Source organism: Haemaphysalis longicornis, unplaced genomic scaffold (assembly GCF_048455015.1).
Source record: "Haemaphysalis longicornis isolate Haplotype H1 unplaced genomic scaffold, Haemaphysalis longicornis Haplotype H1 scaffold_7, whole genome shotgun sequence".
Classification (NCBI taxonomy): domain Eukaryota; kingdom Metazoa; phylum Arthropoda; class Arachnida; order Ixodida; family Ixodidae; genus Haemaphysalis; species Haemaphysalis longicornis.
In genome coordinates this window covers 31,881,273-31,901,035 of record NW_027526422.1, presented here as the reverse complement: position 1 = coordinate 31,901,035, position 19,763 = coordinate 31,881,273, and the positions used below count along the sequence as shown (strand labels likewise).

General features: G+C 46.1%; 1 protein-coding gene across 2 annotated transcripts in view; it reads right to left on the bottom strand.

The window, feature by feature from the left end:
* The window catches only part of Vps13d (vacuolar protein sorting 13D), a 129,355-nt gene that overhangs the window by 89,777 nt on the left and 19,815 nt on the right, over window positions 1-19,763 (bottom strand). For both annotated transcript variants that reach the window (XM_077676610.1, XM_077676611.1), the window contains exons 13-26: window positions 18,173-18,353; window positions 16,053-16,200; window positions 14,016-14,190; window positions 13,505-13,719; window positions 12,102-12,333; window positions 8,553-8,642; window positions 7,190-7,283; window positions 6,873-6,999; window positions 5,959-6,090; window positions 4,912-5,002; window positions 4,225-4,370; window positions 2,625-2,722; window positions 2,039-2,204; window positions 591-757 (exon numbers count right to left, since the gene is read on the bottom strand). In XM_077676610.1, the coding sequence (XP_077532736.1) occupies window positions 591-757; window positions 2,039-2,204; window positions 2,625-2,722; window positions 4,225-4,370; window positions 4,912-5,002; window positions 5,959-6,090; window positions 6,873-6,999; window positions 7,190-7,283; window positions 8,553-8,642; window positions 12,102-12,333; window positions 13,505-13,719; window positions 14,016-14,190; window positions 16,053-16,200; window positions 18,173-18,353 (2,062 nt within the window). The remainder of the gene's footprint in view (window positions 1-590; window positions 758-2,038; window positions 2,205-2,624; window positions 2,723-4,224; window positions 4,371-4,911; window positions 5,003-5,958; window positions 6,091-6,872; window positions 7,000-7,189; window positions 7,284-8,552; window positions 8,643-12,101; window positions 12,334-13,504; window positions 13,720-14,015; window positions 14,191-16,052; window positions 16,201-18,172; window positions 18,354-19,763) is intronic.

The window sequence follows — 19,763 nt, the reverse complement described above, 5'->3', positions numbered from 1 at the left end:
GGTTATATGTGCGTATGCACTAGGCCACTTTTTTTTATTCAAACTCCCTAGACTGCGAGAAAGCTCAAAGCAAAAAAAAAAAAAAAAGTATCACACACATGCTTATTTACTTTCTCGTCGGCACAAGGCATAAAGACAAACAAAAAATGTGCTGCATGTTGGACAATTTTCTGATAAACTATCAGCATTAGTTTTAGACTACAGCTCTTAAATGGTTGTTGGTGCATTTGGTGCCGATGTCGGTGCAACCGAGTGAACAAACTATTGGCAGTGGGGAGAGTGAATGAGAGTGAGAGCTAAAAGAGCATAAGGAGGACAGTGGGAAAAGGTACAGCAAAAGCTTACGGAGGACAGCGAAGGCTTACTGGCTTTGGCTGGAAGAACTGCCCCGGCAAGTTTGTAGTTCAGCTAAATCTAGCTGCCACCTGCGTGCGCTCATACAGAACTGTGCGCCCATGCTTGTTTTTAGTTGCCCAAGTAAACATTGCACTGCTTTCCTATTATCCAAGTAACGTATGCTTCCTGAAACGCAAATATTCAGCCACGCATGTTAGCAACAACAGTAAGGGACAAGACATCCGGCTGCCTACCCTTTGGCGATGCCGACTGCAAGGTTGACAGGATGGCCGAGAGCACTTTTGGCACGGCAATGGTTTGGAGAGGGGGTGCCGGTTGCATAGCAAAGAGTGGAGGTGTTGCTGGTGAAGTCGGGGAGTTGGGGTCGCTATCCCGGATGCTGCCACTGCGGCTGTCCATGCTTTGAAAAGAAAGCCCATCATGTATGGATGGCAGTCACAGGCAAACACCCACCATGATTACCCTTACACCGACACCCAGTTTTGGGCTTGTTATCAAACAGTTCTTGAAGGATGCAATGCATTCAACAAATACCTCAAATTAAGCCACGTTACTTACAGTGACTAGGATAGACCTAACGTTAAAAAAATTAATAAAATTGTCAGTTGCACCACAAACTGTTCTTAATTGGTGGACAACTGATCTTCTACAATTAAACACGCATGAAGAATTGTTGGATGCAAGATTCCGTTACGTAATATGTTGATGTTAACAACCGCATACCTTCAACACCCAGTCAAAAAAGAAAAAAACTCCCCGCAAATCACCAACTGACTGGTGATCCAGGCAAGCTAACCCCCATTTTATTGTAGGGCCCCAAAAATTCTATGAGAAACTTATAGAAGGCACTGACAGCAATTTCTCCCTTACTAACATTGTTCCTCCCTTGCTCTTGAGGTGCAAAATCACCCCCCCCCCCCTTAAGAGAAAGAGTGAGAAAATTATAGAAGGCAGCGACAGCCATCCTTCCCCTACACTAATGCCATTCCACCTCCTCCAACATTTAGTAAAGGCAACCTTTCTCCCTAAAGAGTGACAATGCCACTCCCAAGCTCCTCACTACCATGGGCAGCAGATTGACGAGGAGTGGGTTTTCTTTTTCTTTTGTGTGGCCTATCTATGTTTTTGATGACGAACACAATATATTTCAGCCAGGGTGGCATTAACAGCTTCCCACATAAAAAAATGTAGGTGGTATTCAATAAAAAGTTTAGCTGTCAATTCCTTTGCTTCGCAACACTGGAAACGGTCACAGACATGTTCAATGCACCACAGACATGGCGCGGCTCGTGCCATTGTGCCTGCACACCGAAAAAAAAAAAAAACACCGTGTGCGTTGTCTGCTCCATTTCAACCCGGTTCTCAACGGTGGTGCCAACAGAGATGTCATTGATCACACTCACATTGGACACGAAGCCTTACTTTGCATTAGGTGGGGTAGAGTTTGGACCATCCAACACACTTCATGTGCTGAGCACGGACAAGTACTGCCATCCTGCGGAGCCCGACGTAACCAGTGACGGCGCACTCACACGGTTGCCTGCATGCGGGCCTTGCCAGTGAATACAAGCTATACCAGCAACATGTCATAGTCGGTGCCCCGAACTGCTCCTCCTCGTTGAACATTGATTCCCATTTCACCAAGTTCCGTAGGCTATCCTGCTGCCACCCGGTCCCTCACCTGACATGTCTGTGTGAGGCCACAAGCAGCTCAAAGTCCGGCCCATATGTCTGCAGGGCATCCACCAGGAGAAGGCCGTGCACCGACAGGGTGATGGACGAGTCCAGGGGCATCTTGGAGAAGGTCGCCTGGATGCCCGTCACCTGCAGCTCCGCAATGCATCGCCCTGGGCAGAAGAGAAAATTAAATGGAAGGCACTTTCAACAGTGTCAACAAATAAAACTAGATGTGTTCTAAGAAAAAGGTAGAAAGGAAGGTGAGGATATCAGGAACATGGCTTGGTGCTTTGCGGGGATCTGTGTACAATGCGCAGGGTTGTGCAATGATGTCCTTAATTAACCTCCCTGCGCCTTCCTTATCATCTTTCTTTTAATGCAATCACTTTTAGTTCCTGATCAATACCAAGTTATGCTGGCCCTTATGTCAACTGGCTTCTTTCTTTATCACTTTTCTTCACACCTGTTTTTCTCATAAGAAAAAGCAGCTAGGAAAGAGTTAAAAGCCTCAATTACACGTTTTATTACAGCCTTATCAAGAGATCGGCAGTAACAGTACTACGCTCCAGAAAAAAAAAGAAAGGAATTACCTCGACTCTGGACCTCCAGGCACATTTGTTCGATGGAGCATTGTGCGAAGAGGAGGAGCGACATATCGTGTGGCTCCTTGGCTCTGTTCGAAAAGGGGCTGAAAAAAGGAAATGATAATCAGCGCATGTGGAAAAAAGCAATGTTTAAAAACAAGTGTTACACGCACGCACCCTCAAAATATAGCATAAAAGGCTATGCACACACACATGCACGCAGTCATAAAAATAGTCAAATGCTGCAGTTCTATGTCCGAGCCTCCGTTTCATCTTCCCTGCGGAAAATATGGCTAACAGCGTATATACATTATGCTGTGCTTTAATGCACCCTACGAACATGACAGGATGAACAAAGACCTTTAGATTCAATTTTATTTGCCAAGCAGTCACCTTTGAGCAAGCAAGTCAACCAATAAACTTGGGAATCTCAGTCTCCGTGCCAGCAAGCTTTCTGCTAGCCATCATAACTGACGGTTGCAAGCATCTGCGCTTTTGCTCCCCTACACACACAACCCGTTCCCAGTTCTCACGCATTTGGTACACAAGATTGCCGACCCCGATACGCTGTTGGTGAAGTAAAAAAAAGCACCATCTTCCCGTGGGGAACCCTGATGAGGATGCGAAGCATCGTGGCGGTTCCGTGTGGTTCCATTGTGTTGCCGTTATGTTGAGTGATCTGGTTTTTACTAGCGCCAGAGGGAATTCCGCGTCCGGGTCCACACCGGTGGCAAAGGCATGCAAGTGCTGTTGTGTTACGGTGAGTAGGCGGTGGTTCTCGAGGCGCCGAAACTCGTCCATCATGTTCTTGTCGATGTTGTCTCTGTGGTAGAATCGGTAGTCTCCGTCAGCTTTGGTGAGGTAACGGTTGTTGACATTGGTGCACCGGCTGAGAGCAATGTACACGCCCTCCTTTTCGCAGCTTTGTCTTCTCGTTCTTCTTCTTCGGCGGTTCCCCTACGGGAAGATGACGACGGTGGTTGAACGCGAACCTATCTCGTGATGGATTCTTTGGTTGGCCAATCCCTAGGGTCATCCTGCCACAATCAGCATCAGAGGCGCTGCGGACGGGGATGGTTGAGCTGCAAGGCGCGTGGCGCTTCCCGCCACAGCTTTCCCACGGGAAATTCAGCATCCCCCTCTAAACTTTTCAGTTCGTCGTTTCTGTTGACGTTCAGCTACGCGTGCCTTCGTTGTATCAGTAGCTTCTTGACGTACTTTGAATGAGTCAAGGACATAAGGCGCGTTCGTAGCACTTGCTCCTGTCCCGGATTTGTAGCGTAGTGGGAAGAGCACCGCGTACCTCCCGTTGCGGCCAGAGAGTCGTGGGATCGAAACCGGGCGCCGCTAACTATTTCTTTTTTTTATAGTGTAGTATCGCGGAGCGATGGGTGTAAGGAGGAGAGTTGTGCATGCGCAGTGAGCGTGTGGATGGCGCCGCCATCAACGACGGAGAACCAGGCAAGCCTAAGAAATCCTCCGCATTTAAAAAAAAAGGAAAACGCCAGTCCCCCTATGAATTAATCATGCTAAGTCAACCCGAGCTCTTCAAATCCAAAATTTGGTAAAAGAGGGCCAACTTATAACTATGTGAGTTTGGCATTACCTTCCACTCATCCCTCCAAGCTCATAGGCCTTGTTGAAATCCTCAGATGAAGGATACGGTGAGCTCAGCCCCTGAGACGACCAGCTGGGGGGCCGCGTTGACGTGCTTTCCCTCAGCCTCGACACGCACATTTGCATGGCATGAACCTGCAATCCAAACCAATCCGATCCAAAGTCAGCTCAACCACAGGAACTGAGACACATTCTGGACAAAAACAAACATGTGTACAAATGTCAAAACATGGAATGAAAAATGTGATGAGTCTTCAAGTACACATAGACCAGTCTGAGAAATGCACGACCATGTAAGCTGACCTTGTCTTCAAAGTCCGCAGCCAATATACAGTAATTAGCCAACTGGGGCAAGGCACAAAGGTACCTCCTTTCTTGGCCCATAACAACAAAGAAAATTGTTCCCAGAAATGAACTACTACTACACTTGTCTAATTGCCTACCGCTATTCCATTTCTGCTCCGAGCAAGAGAAAATGTAAAAGGTAATGTAAAACCCTGCAATCAAAAAATGATAACTACTATTACCACATGATGCGTATATTAGTATCAATGGCATAACTGTGGCATGGCACAGCCACACGCACATGATGCGTACTAATAACTCCCGGACTCTCAACGATGTCTTAAAGCTACTCGTCATGGCCAGCTGGTACCAAATTAGTTTTTCGACTGACCTTCTGCTCATTGACGTGGGCTGTCAGCCTGGGAAGTTTCATGTTGAGTATGACACTGGGCCAATGCGGGTCATCCGTTGCCAAAAGGCGCCTGGGAGAAGGAAGCCAAGGACGCGAATGAAAAACAGAAAATTACGTGCATCAATTCTGCACATAAACAGATCGAAGAAAGCCAAATCTTTGCACAAGAGCACACCGCAGCTCACACCTTCATCAGAGATGCCAAATGAGGCCTCTGGTAGAATAAGTAGAGCACTCCACCGTTACAAACATGTTTTCCTTTTCCTTTCTAGAAACCTTTATCCTCCATACCTTGTTTTTCTCATTTTTAAAATACAGTCGAACCCCGTTATAACGCAGTAGTATTGGGACAGTAATTTAGTTCGTCATATCGAATATTCGTTGTAACAGAAGAGCTAAAAATCAGTTCGAACCAATCGGTAATCTGCCTCCCGTAAAAATCCTTGATACAAAAACGCATTATTTTAATCTTCGAACCCACTATAAACAAGGTAACCCTTATCTTCCTCCTTGTGGCATTTCAAGCTCAATGAACGGGAAATTACAACAGAACAAAGTTCATTTGACAACACAGGCCTGCGTTCCTATTTTTTCGAGGAAGGATGTGATCTTCGTCTGGTGGCTATTCACAGGACTGAGCAGGATGAAGTTTTTCACAGTACGAACAAAGAGGCCTTTTCTACTTCTGCAGTTTCGGACGCCGGGAGTTTTTCCAAGTAGCTTCTCAGCCTACTGGTCAAATATTTCTTTGTTATATCCGATAGTGTGTGTGGCTCTCACAGTTCCACTTTCGTTATAAAAAAAAAATAAGTGTAATTGAAATGAAGCGTGACCAACCAAAGTTCGTATTTAGTTTGCTAAAGCCAATCATTCGCTATATCAGTGTTCGTTATAACGAGGTTCAACTGTACACAAAACTGGGCACTAACCAGAATGCAAAGAGCTCCCACAATGCGTGCATAAGGATATGCACATACGCAGAAAAAAAGAAAAGAGAGAAGCAGAGGGCAAGAGCTGGTATCGTACCTCTCGACCTGGACACTGATGGAGAACCTGTCCAGGACGTGCATTCGGCTGGTGCCCTTGGACTGGGCAAACTTCCAGCTGTCCTTGCTGGTGCCTATGAGCACCTGCATGTCCTGCAAGTTGAGTGTGTACCTGCACAGGGGAGGGGGGGGGGGGGGATGTAAGTGCACGGTAAGCTGCCCTTTGCGTTATAAAAGATAAGCGTGCACATCGTGTCAAGCGGAAACTCCAGCTTGAAATACAGGGAATAATGTTAGGGAATGTCTTTTTTTTTATGTCGTGCAGCATTTAGAAATGCAGTTGTAGTAGAAGGGTTTGCTTTTGCCCCTTAGAGACCGCCTCTGACCGTGACTGGTAATCAAAGGTAAAATTAAAATACGCATAAAATGTTTAAGCAAGCCTGTACCACTTTTCATGCTTCTAGTGTCAGTACATAAAACAGTGAACCACAGAGACGACAGCGACCAGGAACAGGGCCCCATAGTGAGCTGTTCCACATGCACCATGGAAGTTTGCCCAACAGTGAACCACTTGCTGTGGGAGTGACCTGGCTACAAGGACTTCCGTGCCCAGAACTTGCCACCGTACATCACCACCCTGCACCAATGGACCACTCGCAACAGCAGCAGCTGCGCCACACTGCTCTCCCTCTGGGCGTTCGCTCACGAGGCAGGCATTGGTCGCCACATGTGATTGCGAATGTACAGCATATACACGCATGTGTGTATGTACTCCTTTCTTTTCTTTCTGTATTCTCTCCTACACACATTTACTCTCTATTAGGCCAAAGAGCCATCCTGCAATGAATAAACACATTTCATTCATTCATTCATTCACTACTCAATCTGCGCACTTACAGATCAGGTGGAAAAAGCCACAGGACTGTTTTTCAGCTTTGTGGACCTGCGACTTACTTCTTGTACATTCGGTCATAGACGTTTGCATCAGTGAAGGTAGTTTCCGGCACCGGGTTCAAGATGACTGGTTCGTTAACCAGCTCCTCCAGCTCGGGTGGTGAGGAGCACGGTGTCTTGAAGTCAGCTATACAAAAAGAAGAAGACTAGGTCTGCAAGTCACCCCACATTACCAAAAAAAGTTCTTGACAGAAACAAAAATTACTATACACACTCTCAACAGACTACACAAAAATGAACTTTGGACCAACTGTACTGCATTTTAGCTAAATTTAGCTAAACTGCACTTCCTTATATTTTTAAAGCAGATACAGTACCTTCGTCATCGGAAATGTCATCCACATTGCTGTGGGAAGCCCCCGGCGGCGCTGAAGAGTTTGAGAACTGAACTCGACCCAGGTCGATCAAGACCTGGAACAGAACGAGCGGATTATTTATAGTAAAAGCATTCCAGAATGATGAACACCGCAGACAAATGAAATCTGAATGGATGATGAAGGCACCAAAGATACAAAGTAGATACATACCGTATTTACTCGCGTAATGAACCCACTTGTTTTCTGGAAAATTTGGCATGACTTTGGGGGGAGGATTATGCGGGAAAAAATTGCAACAGATTTGTAAAAGTTGAAATTTCATACAATAAAGTTGCTAAGAGAAGTGCTGTCAGAGCCTTACCCTTTTCGTAAAAACATGTAGGTAATTATGTAATCAAATATCTTTTTTATTCCCAACATGCTAGTGGCCCCCTACTCGCCATGGAGCTGTCCTCCTCACTGAGGTCGCTTGCGGCTTCCCATTTGTTGTTGGCCCACAGCGCATTGTTTTGCGTGCCGTCAAGGCACTCCAAAATTTCTTTTACGATATTGGGATGCTTCCCTTCTTTGGGCCCACGAAATGCACGGTGATCCGTGTTCACCACCTAAACACCTCTCGTTTTCGCCCGAGGCGTACATGCACTGGGTCAACACTGAATTGCCGCCCAGCCGCGCGATTGCTATGTGCATCAATGCATGCTCCACCACCCACAGTTTAAAACTGGCTGTGTAGTTCATGTACTGGCCGATCATACGGCGTGCACCAGGAGCACAAAAAAAAAGGCGCGAACACAGCTGAACAGCAAAACCACAGAGCGTAAAGGCAAAGTCGCGGAACAGCAAAAGCAGAGGATTGTGCAGTATGTTTAGTGCTTTGTTCGCACGCTGCCGGAACCAGCCGGAACAGGAAAGAGCAGGGCAGGAGTGCGGATTAAGTTTTGTGCTTTGTTCACATGCCACAACGTTCTTATGGCGCAAGGAGGTTTGTTTTGCGTTCAGCAGGTGGCGCTCTGCTAGCGCGCAATTTTTAAATTGTGAGCCACGACATTCGCGCTCACGTCTCCGGCTACTGTTGAGATTTCTTTTTGTTGGAATGCGTTTTGGCATTTCTGCACGTACTCCAGTGTGATATCAAGTTACTGCGATCATCTACAGCATCAGCAACCTTGCTGAGATAAGAACATATTCCCGATGCATTTTCTATTCAAAGTGATAAAAAAAAGTAAATTCTCAAGAAGAAAAGTGGGGGGAGGGTTCATTACACGAGTGGGCTCATTACACGAGTAAATATGGTATGCATGTAGAAAAAATGCGCGAATTAAGAGCAAAAAATCTGTGTATGCAATACATTCCCTTGACTCACTGTGAGAGAGTTGTGATCAGTGAAGCTCTCTGGGACAATGATTTGCGGTGCACAGATGTCCATGTGGATGTCCCACTTGGCAACCTGCAACTGTAAGAAAAAAAAAAAAAAAAAGTGCCAAGCATGCTAAACACCACACAAATGTTATCAGTCAACATAGGGTAATAAAATAAATACTACAGCAGAAAGTGTTCAACAAAGTGATCTTGAAACAAACAGTCAAATGTAAACATATTTACCTCTTCGAATCGATCATGACAGTATCTATTTTATGGTTCTTGTTTCTGAAGGCTGGCACTGTACCACAACATTTGAGCTGTCTGCATTGGCGGATCCAGAGGGGGGGTCCGGATGTCCTGACCCTTCCCTTAATTTTTGAATTTAAACCTCCAAGAAGATGACCACTCAGGTCGCAGAAAAAGGTGAATTGATGACTTGTTGTATTCCTTGTGCTTTTGCTTCCCCGCAATTTCAGTGAATAAATAAGGCTCCTCCTCCTCCTGCTCATCATCATCATCATCATCACTGATAGGAGCTGACACCCCTCTCAGAAAAAGCCTGGATCCGCCCCTGGCTGTCTGATAAGACTGAAAAAAGCATAATAGGGGCACGGCACTTGCATGCAGAAGAAACCTCGAAAATGTGTAGAATTTAATTTGATATAACCTAGATAAAGCATAAATGTCCTTTCCTTCTCTTTTGTTCTGAAAAATCCACCACTGACTACGACTAGTGGATGTGATATGGACATAAGCTGATTGTTTGTGCTACATGAAGGCACTTCAAGAGTCTGCGAGGCCTTATTGCTGCAGTACCAACCCCGTACTGTGCTCTGTTTTTGCTCTACTATACCCTTTTGTGACACAAAAAGTTTGCTTTGTCTGAGGAGTGTGCACCTTTCTGACTTTCCAACAGAACTTGTACTCATGCTTGCTTTTGCTCGCTGTGTCCCAGCTGTTAGCAAAAGAGCAAATAATAGACAAAGAAAGGAAAAACGTAAAAAATAGAAGATGCCAGACACAACTAAACCAATTCCGGGGACTGAGCTAATTGGTGCGTCAAAGTGGTGTGGGAAGCAGTATGAAAACAACAGAGAAAGATTGGGAAAAAAGGAAATCAAATAACATGAATGGGATGCATGTGGACGACAGCCTTGGTGCACAAGAAAATAGCTCTGACAACATTTCGCGTTGCACCCAGCCCAGATTAGTGTTGCCCATCCATCTGAATTAATAGTCCACAAAAGGTCTTTAGCACAACCGAAATGTAAAACGATCTTCAATGTGTACAATGACCAACTGCAGAAGCACTACTAAAGCTCCAGGTGAAGTTGCGAAATTCCCCATAGGCCCCATGCATCAAAAAGTGGCCCTACGATTGGTCCACTGTTTTGGATTTTCCGAACAGTGGCGCTGCCAACTATTGCTGACAAAATAAACTATACAATGTGGTTCGCCGCACGATGACCTGGGCGAAAAATGCTATTTGGGTGCTTACGTAAATTTGTTGTACCGACGAAACCCAACGTGTTCAGCCACGCAAGTGTTTTATATGCATTAGAACCAAAAGCAGTAAAAAATTGCGACCATGTGGTCAGCGAGATGCATTGTCGCCTGCACATTGTCGTCTGCTGCACTTCATCTGCGTTCTTCCGGCGGCAAAAAAAAAGTTAGACATTCGCTTCGATGGCTTTACGCAAGCTTGAAAGCATTATTTAGAGCCACTTGATCAGCTACTGGATTAGTTTTGGCACACAGTGCGATGTAGGCCGAGTGACAACTGCAAAATGGTCGAGGCAGTTGCATGGACGCAGAAACAATCGCAACAAAAAACTACAGTTAAGAAAGCATTGAATAACTTAGACAAGTACAGGAATAAAAAAATGATGCACCCATAAAATAAAATTGTAAAACATGTAACATTAAATTGTCAGTTTTCATAATTACAGTTAAACCGCGATGTAATGAAGTCGGTAAAATTCGTAATTTACTTCGTTACATTGAAATTTCGCTACATTGAAATTCGCGGTTATAATGAAGTGTTCATCCCGTGAAGCGTTTCCTGAAAAAGAAAACGTGTCGCGCATACACGGCCGGCGCACTGTTTCTGTTTCTATCGGTGCTTAATCGTCTACGCGGGCATCAGCGTGATCCGGATGGAGCGGTTTCTTCCCGAAAAAACGCGCCCCGGAAGCCACAGGCGCGCTGACGCAGCCGCGGAGACCAACCGCGTGATGCGGGTAGCTCCAGCGACCGATTCTAACCGCTCGCTGAAACGAAACTCGAGGGGCAAACGAGAGGGGTATGCGAGAAAAAAAGCGGATAACGTGGGCGAAATTTTCACCAATTTTCACTGTAAAACGTCATACGCGCCGCCTACGAGAGCACGCATCAAATATCCTTCGCGGCGGCCTTATTGTCTAGCCAGCCGGCATCCCCGAGCGCTTCGAAGCTCCCGCCATAGGGTGCGCGCCTCCCCATTGGCGAAACTGGTCAGGCTCCTCCCACTGCTGCGCGCAGCGTGTGGCGCAGCGCGAGTCACCTCCCACCGCCGGCATGCAATCGCGGACGCCGGTGTGAAAAAAAAAAAAAAAAAACGCGCGTGCAAGGCTCATAAAGATTCACAAATGCTTGCTGGGACGACGAAACCCAACAAGCATGAGCGAACTCGAACGAAGTGCAAAGCGGCGGCTTGCGGCGGCGGCGGTGGCAACGCCGGTGGCTTAGGCTTACGACCGCGGAGGAGATTTGATGGGCGCTTTCGTAAGCGGCGCGTGTCACGTTTTACAATGAAAATTTCGCCCACCTTATCCGCTTTTTTTCTCGCACGCCCCTCTCATATGCCCCTCGAGTTGCGTTTCAGCGAGAGGTTAGAAGCGGTCGCTGGAGCTACCCGCATCGCGCAGGTGGTCTCTGCGGCTGCGTCAGCGCGCCTGTGGCTTGCGGGGCGCGTTTTGCGTTTTTGCAGGGAGAAAACGCTGCGTGCGGTTCACGCTGATGCCGATTAAGCCGTAGACGATTAAGCTCCGACAGAAACAGTGCGCCAGCCGTGTATGCACGCCACGCAGTTTGTAGGCAAGGGACTTAATCAAAGACTCCGTGGCTGGCTGCATCCGCGGCATTGGGCGACCCGTGTCGCCGTTCGCGTTTTATTGGGACCCCATTTCGGCGCTTGCGTCTCCCAAAATCTACTTCTACAACTTAAATATCGTGCCTCGTTCTCCATGAAACTTCGTTACATTGAAATTCCGGCAAGCGGGACTTCGTTACACAGAGGGTGAAAATACATGGTGTGCATACACTTGAAGTTACAAAAAATTCCGTGGTTCGTTACATCGAGGGTTTCGTTACATTGAAGTTCGTTACATCGAGGTTTAACTGTAATTTCTTTTCTAAATAGTGCGCGCAGTGGCCACAGTGATGCCACCGTACGCAGGATCCAAAGCAGGGGGGGTCCAGGTGCGGGCCGTTTTTTGAGGCGGAGTTTTGCAACTGCCTACATCGAAGTGTTCTGGGTGAAACAGCTGAAAAGCAAGAATCGGGAACCTACGTTGCTCTCTTCCCCTTCGAGCATCAGGTCCCAGCGGTGTCGAAGCTCCTCCTTGGTGTGCCTCTTGAACATCTCGTAGCGGGAGCGGGCGGCCGCCGACAGGTTCAGCGGTCCCCCACTGGACGTCTGGGAGCCACCGCCCTCGTAGTTGAACAGCGTGAAGAACTGCTTCACCGTTCGGATCGTGGACGGATTGTACACCACATCCAGGGACTGCGTGTTCACCATCAGGCTGCAAAGTCACGCAAAGCGTAGGGTCAAAGGCGATGCTACGAGCCGCTTCGAGGAAAATTGCAACAGTGTTCCAGCTTTCTTTCAAGCTAGGAACTAAAGAAAGTGAGGGTGATGACTGCACAATTCTGAGAATGAAACCCTTTCGAGAACACTACTTGAGAGCTCAGCCACACTACATGTGCTTGTACTCACTGGCGAGGCGCGCATGCCAGCAACCGTGTGAGTGCGCTGTCACTCGTTACGTCAGGCTCCGCGGGATGGCGGTACTTGTCCGTGCTAAGCACATGACTGTGTTGCACGTTAACAAACTCTACCTCACTAAACGCAAAGTATTGCCTCGAGTCTGATGTGAGTGCGATTAAGAACATATCTGTTGACACCACCATTGAGAATCGGGTTGAATCGGAGCAGACGACGAATGCCGGTGTTTTTTCTCTTAGGCGTGCAGGCGCAGTGGCCCAAGCCGCGTCATGTCCGTGGCACATCGGCCATGTCCGTGGCCATTTCCAGTGTTGCCAAGCGAAGAAATTTAGAGCTAAACCTATACGCTAGGCTGAAACTTCTTATGCATATAAGTTAGTAGTTGTAGTAGTAATGACTATGACAACTGCTTGGGAAGTACTATTTAAGCCAACAAACTTAGGCAATCTGTGTCGCAGCAAAGCTTCCACATTACGGCTTCTATATTTAGGTTGCATCAGGTTATATATTTAGAATGCAGAAAATCTGCTTCCAGGATCTTGAATGAGGCAACAAGCCCCCCAAAAAGCTCTTTTGTACAAAAATAAAAAGAAAAAAAGTTGCACACACTAGCATGAATTTATAAATATGCAAGGGACTGAGTTGAGTGAAACATCTAATCCACAAAACAGACAAATGGTAAAATTACACGAGCACTGAATCCACCAGCTCTTCTGTACTTGTAACTGACACTCATAACTGCTACAATTACACGTAGACACTGAAGGACAACACAAGAAGCAAGGAGAGGAATACACATAAGGACATGGACTGTCACAAGGACTAGCATCCATGGACTAGTACAAGGATAAGGACTAGCACAGGAGGAACGTGACGAAAAAAAAAAAAGCAATGAAGGCAAACAATAAATGAAAGTAACGCAGAATAGAACCTACAGGTCGATGACAACCATGGTGATTTCAGCCTACCTGTGGTCCGCATTGGAAGACAGAGGTTTCCTCTCGTAGGTGAGCTCAAAGAGTGGGATGCTGGGGAAGTCCATCTTCTGCCCTTGCATCAGTGGAATGCCAAAAGGAGCAGCCGAGGGCGACGTGAAAGGAAGGAACTTGAAGATGGAAGGCTGCCCCCCCTTGGCCACTTCTGCCACGGGCTGGGGCTTGGGTGGGAAGATGTGCACTTGTTCCTGGGAAACAGCCGCAGCACAAGCATCACCTTGAGGCTGCATCACAAATGCACTTCCCACACTATTACAGTGCAGCTCCAGATGCGATGTGATGAGGTTGTCAGTGGCAAATGTGTTGTCCCACACAAGAACGTTTTACAGTAAAGCAAGCAAGTGCGCAGCACAGCCTGTGTTCATGTTCACCTAGTAAGTAGTTCGGTCTAGGAATACAGGTGAGCGAGTAGCTACTTCTCAGTGTTAACGTTATGGCCTCTAATTAGGCCTCAATGTGGCTTTGAATGCAGGCATCCACTCACCACAATGTGGGGCGAGAGCACGTATGGATAGGCTGTGTTATGGGCTGTCCGATCTTGGAGGTGCAACGAGCCAAGCCGAGCCGCAAACAGGAAAGATCCCAGCCGTGGACGGCTCTCCACATCCACAGTGACGTCCGTGAAGCGGAGCTCCACCAGGGGCTGCATGGCGTCATCCCTGGGGGAAGCAGAGATGATGATGGCACACACACACGGAAAAAAAAGTCAAGACGGCGCGTCACAGGAAAGCTGTGTGTGATGCAAACAACCTCTGGAAGTTAAGAATACATTTACACACGGGGAAAGGAAAACTGCTGCCAAGATGAGGAGCTACCAACAAATTTTTTCAGTGTTCAGCAACGAAGTGCTCCGTTCGTGGAAACTCAAGAAGGTACACAAAATGTCTCTTCTTAATGCCTAAGGGTTTTGAACTCTGCACAAATGGGTTGGTACTACTTATTGGCAGTCATACTACTTATTGGCAGCAGGCTTTCTTTCGGCCAGTCCAGCAAGTCTTCAACAATGGGTAACTGGTGTGGTGAACTAGTGTCACACATGCGTCCCAACTAGCCAGTTTCTCTGTTTTGCAAAAGCAACAATTGTAGCAACCACAAACCGGTTAGAAACCAACTAGAAAACCTTTGTAGAAGCCAGTTAACTCACTATGGAAAAAAAAAAAAGCTTAGAGTTCACAAAGCACATCACCAAACCATTCGTAGACTTATAGAAGCTACAGCATGAACAAAGCGTTCATGCTGAAGCTACCAAGGTGACAGAACAGACAGAAACATGCCAAACAGATTCGGCTGTATAATTCTAGGAGACACACTGCTAATGCATGAAGAGCCAACATCTCTTTTAAGCCCATTTTAACAATATAAAGCACCATATTAGATGGCTCAAGCAATTTTTTTTTATTCTGAATTGTTTCCACGGATGCTATCAGTGAGGGGAGAAAAACATATTCTCAAGCACGCAACAAGAGACACGCAGTGCATAGTGCTTAGAATAGAATATTCAAACATTTAACATAATGTTGAATAGAACTCAAAAAATACTTTTAAAAACCCAAACGATGCCATGTCATGCACAAATACAAAGAGTGCATTCCAAGTACATAACAAAACGCACACGTTACATAGCATTTAAAATAAAACAACCCGACGCATAGATTTAAAATTTACACGTCACACAATGCGCAAATTTGTGTAGATGCACAAGGCACATTGCAAACAAAGCAAATTGATTTTCATAGTTCTATGCCGGGGAATACACAACACCATTTTCAACCATAAACCTTCAGCATGCACCTTCGAAACTTTAAAAAGACTGATTAAAATCAATGCATATACCACTCCTGTAAAACATGCTAAGGGTCTGAAAGTGTAATGTCTGCCTACCGTAATTTGTTTGTGTTGCCGGCAGCCTGTGCTTAGGATATCTTATATCGTACGCCCTAGAGCCGTCATCCGGTGGTTTGTCATAAATTCCTGCAAAAGCTGTATTTGGTACGCATTCAGCATATTATATTTATCAAAAAGAGGCTGCGCTCAGAGTTTATTACGCTTATCCCCCCAATAGTCCTTGCACATGCGTAATACTTTTTTCTGCAAAATAATTAGTCTATCATAGTCGGAGGAAGCTGTTGTAGCACCCCATACTAAGCATCTATATTTCAGCTTAAAGTAAAACAGCGAATAAGACAGGCTTTGCTTTAACCAGGTCGGCAAAACACTGTATATTTTATACATGCTGCCAATGGCTTTAGATAAATCGGTTCACAATTTATTGACGCGTGTATTCAATGATAGGTTATCAGTAAGCCACAGTCCTAAAAATTTTTGTAGCTGGCCGAAGACGCTGCTAGAGCCCAAGGGCTCTTGGCCGACATCTAGGATTACTGGCTGTTATGCAATAAAGTTTTCACTCACTCACTCACTCTGTAACTTCTTCTAGTACGTTACCGTTCACCAGTTGAGTTGGGGTACTTAATCTCACCAATAGGTGCAAGTGCGATCACGGTGTTCCTGTACAACTTACCCGGACCCAAGGGTTGGCGCAGTCCGATGTCGGCCAACGAGCGTGAGCCCGCACTGGCTGAGGGAGAAGCATACCCGCGCAAACACCGTGTCCCGCATCAGGAACGTGTCCCGATCAACACTGTCCAGGGCGTCAAGGATCTCCTCCTCTGCACACACAAAAAAGGAACGGCCGTCCGGTCAGCGTGCCCCTCAGTGACGCTAACTATAAAGAAAAGGGGTGGTTAAGTTTAAAGAATAGATGAAAGAAAAGCAGCAACAACTCTATAATTGAGAAAAAAATTTGCCATCCCTTCCTAAAAAAAGTTGAGAAAAGCGCGAAAGCTTTTTCAACATCATAACTGTGCCAAAAGAGTGTCAAAACCTTCCCTAAAAGTGCTTTGAACCTTGGCTGAAAGTGTGCCCTGTCGATCACCAAACCTTCAAACCGCATAGGAAGAATGAACCCATGGGACGATTTTTCGCGCACTAAGTTAACGCATCCACGAGCAGTCTAAATGCATGCCAATACGTGGTTTATGAGATGTAGGAAAACTATTTTACTCGTTCTTCACCTAGAACCGTCCCTTTTTCACGATTTTCAAGTACCGGTTTTGACACAATGGAAGCCCAGTTTCACGCACGTGCTGCGTGTCCAGAGATGTTATCAGGGCTTTTTGGTCAACCAACCGGTCTATGGGGAAATGCGTTAGTTTTCTTACAGGACGCCATCGGTCTCACTAAAAAAGTTTTCGCTTTAACAAAAATAACAAACATTCAAGAGGCAACTAAACAAGTAAATTTTCTAATAAACCGTTAAAATGTCGAAAAATAATAAAGTTGTGTCATATTTCCAGCAAAACAAGGAAATGACAGAGGGGTGAGCAAGATGGTTTACATTAGTGCTGAATGATAGCAGCACGATGACGATGACAATGATGATGAATAACGAATAAGGCAAGGTCATCGCTCATTTCATGCTCTTCTTCCTTATCTGGAAAATTGTCTTCAAGTCTTACAGCCTCTTGATGTAGTCTTCAAAACAGCACCTGAATGAGTGAGAGGCACTCACCAGCTAGGTAATGCGTGCCTATTTTTTTATGCAAGGAGGCTGCAATGACCTGCATCTAGACAAATATTCAAAGAGGAATCAAGGCATGTGATAAAAACAAAAAAAGTCCGCAGGGGATCATGCTAATGTTTCTGTCCATTTACAACAGTAACCATGTCGCCCTTACTGAACATCAACAAAAGTGCTTCTCCACCTTAGCACTGAAACCTTACACATACTTGCACCAAATGCAACAGTGAATAAAAGATTCAGGGCATGATTGGGCATGATTTAATGACTCCATCCCAAGCTTGTAAAGTTTGACAACATTCCTGGTGCAGGCTATCCCTGGATGTTCACTGGGCTTTACTCATAATTGACGAAACAGAACTACCTACAAGATTTAGAATTTCATCTTTCGGCGCAATTTCACCACCTCAAAGGTGATATGCTTCATTCAATAGTATACAAATCTGATGCACTGAGGCACATGGCACCATTTATGGCTGTTTCTTGCAACATTCCTTGCCCCTGTACACTGTTGAAATGCTTCATCGCAACTTTCATGGTCACAGTGTCACTCAGGGTTGAAATCAAATAGAAAAAAAAAAAAAACCTTCATGACTACAAGTTGCTCCAATACCCTCCAGACAAGTTGCACACACACACACACACACAAAAAAACATTCAAGAGTTGCTGTAGGTAAAAATTAAACAGAAACCAAAACTTCACTTGACAAACTCTGGATGAACAGGAGAAATGATGAAAAAGAACCTTACAAGAAGGATCAAATGGCTTCTTCTTCACTGTTTCTCCTAACCTTGATAATTTGGGTTTCAAGTATGCACAGCAGTGCAAGCCAAGTAGCCTCGTAAAATGTTCCCAGAACGCGGCAATCATGCACGCAGCCTTTTATGTTTATCCTGTAGCTATGCTGCATACTCAAATCCAAAAGACGCCTAGTCGCAATTGCTGGCATTATGCACACTGCCAAGACAAACTGTGGAAACTATGGAGCTTTCTTCAAAGCCAGAACGACAACTAGAAAAAAACGGTGCAGAGACAGCCAAAGAAAGAAGCATCTGCTGACCAATCTGTGTCGTCAGTGACGTGCTGACAGATGAAGCGTCATCAATGTCCGACGCCTCGTCTTCAGTCGTATCGGCCGTGGGCAGCTGCGGCGCCTCTTCCTGCTTCGTGTACCAGCCAGTCCAGCCAGGGAACCAGTACTGGAGAAGCCCCTGGCCTCCAGAGCCTATTGGCCAGGATGCCTGATAGGTGAGAAGGAAAAAGAAAAAAATGTGGTTGATCCTCCTTCTATAGGAATCAATACAACATGAAAGTGAAATGTGCTTTCACAGGAGCATTTCAATGTTTATTGTGCTTCGATATGAACTTGCACATCGCTATTTATATTTTATCGGTATGGCACCGTTGACACATCAACATTGATTACATGCGCCAGAGCATTGCGTAAATACGATTGAAACCCGAGGCGCTGGCAAACCGTGCGAATGAAACTGAACGTGTTGTCAGGGGATCGTTTGGCGAAGTCACGGTCCGCTACAGCAAAAGGAGCGTGATTTGCCGGTTGGCAGCAGTCTTGTGGGTGTGCTTGGCAAGCGACAACCTGCTGGTGGGTCGCTTCGGCAAAGGTGCGACCACATTGGTCCTGCTCTGTGGTGTGTATGCCAGACGCTTGCGTTGTGACGAGCTCAGTTTGTGGAAAGTGAGGGGCAGAGTTTGTAGCTCGGTTCGCAGAGTTCGGCAGACGGGTAAACATAGCAGCTTGCGCTGCTTTACGCTGCCCTATCGAGGCGCCAACTATCGGCGTTCATTAGCGTCATGACGCACTACTTCGCGTCACCTCTCCCAGACGGCAGCACAAGCTGAATGGAGAAGTTACAGGGAAGGACATAAGGCGCGTTCGTACAGTCATGCGGGTTTGACTTCATGGCCCAGTTGGCAGAGCACTTCACACCTCCCATTGCAGCCCAAGTGATCGTGGGGGTCGAATCCTAGCACTGCCACGTCAATAGAACTTTTTCAGGAGATGTCATTTCCGTGACGGATATGACGTCAGTGAGGTTTGTGTACCCCAGTATAAAACACTTTCGTGTTAAAAAGAAAGAAAAAACAACGCATCATTTAGCACAAAAAAGAATTCATGCATCGTCAGGCCCTGCAGCAACAAATCTTCATAGCAGCCCCATCAGCCTCCCAATGCAATTGTACACAGCCCCCATTTCTAGAATGTGTCTGCAACAGGTAACTTCCTGCCCTGCCCACGCCTATTCAAATCAATAGTATACTATTGACGCTTTCAAGTTCTGATTTTTACGTTTTCGAACTCGAATTTGGTACTTTCCAAGTGTTCTCTGAGAGCTGGCACCATCTAGTGAGTAGTAGAGGTACTTCCATCCTCTTTGGTTTGTTTTTCTGCACCCTGCGATTTCTAATGCAGCGTTGGTGTCATGTGACGGGCGCTTGCATGATACAGAGAGGGTGTCAACATTGTGCGTTACGGCGCCGCAAAAACGTCGCATTTTTAACGATTTGGACGATTCTACACGTGACTTTTTGGATGACATTAGCAGCACTGACTCCAAGGACAACTTTTTGTCATCGGACTTCAGCACTGAAAGCGACAGTGCGACAAACTGGTGCAGAACATGATACCC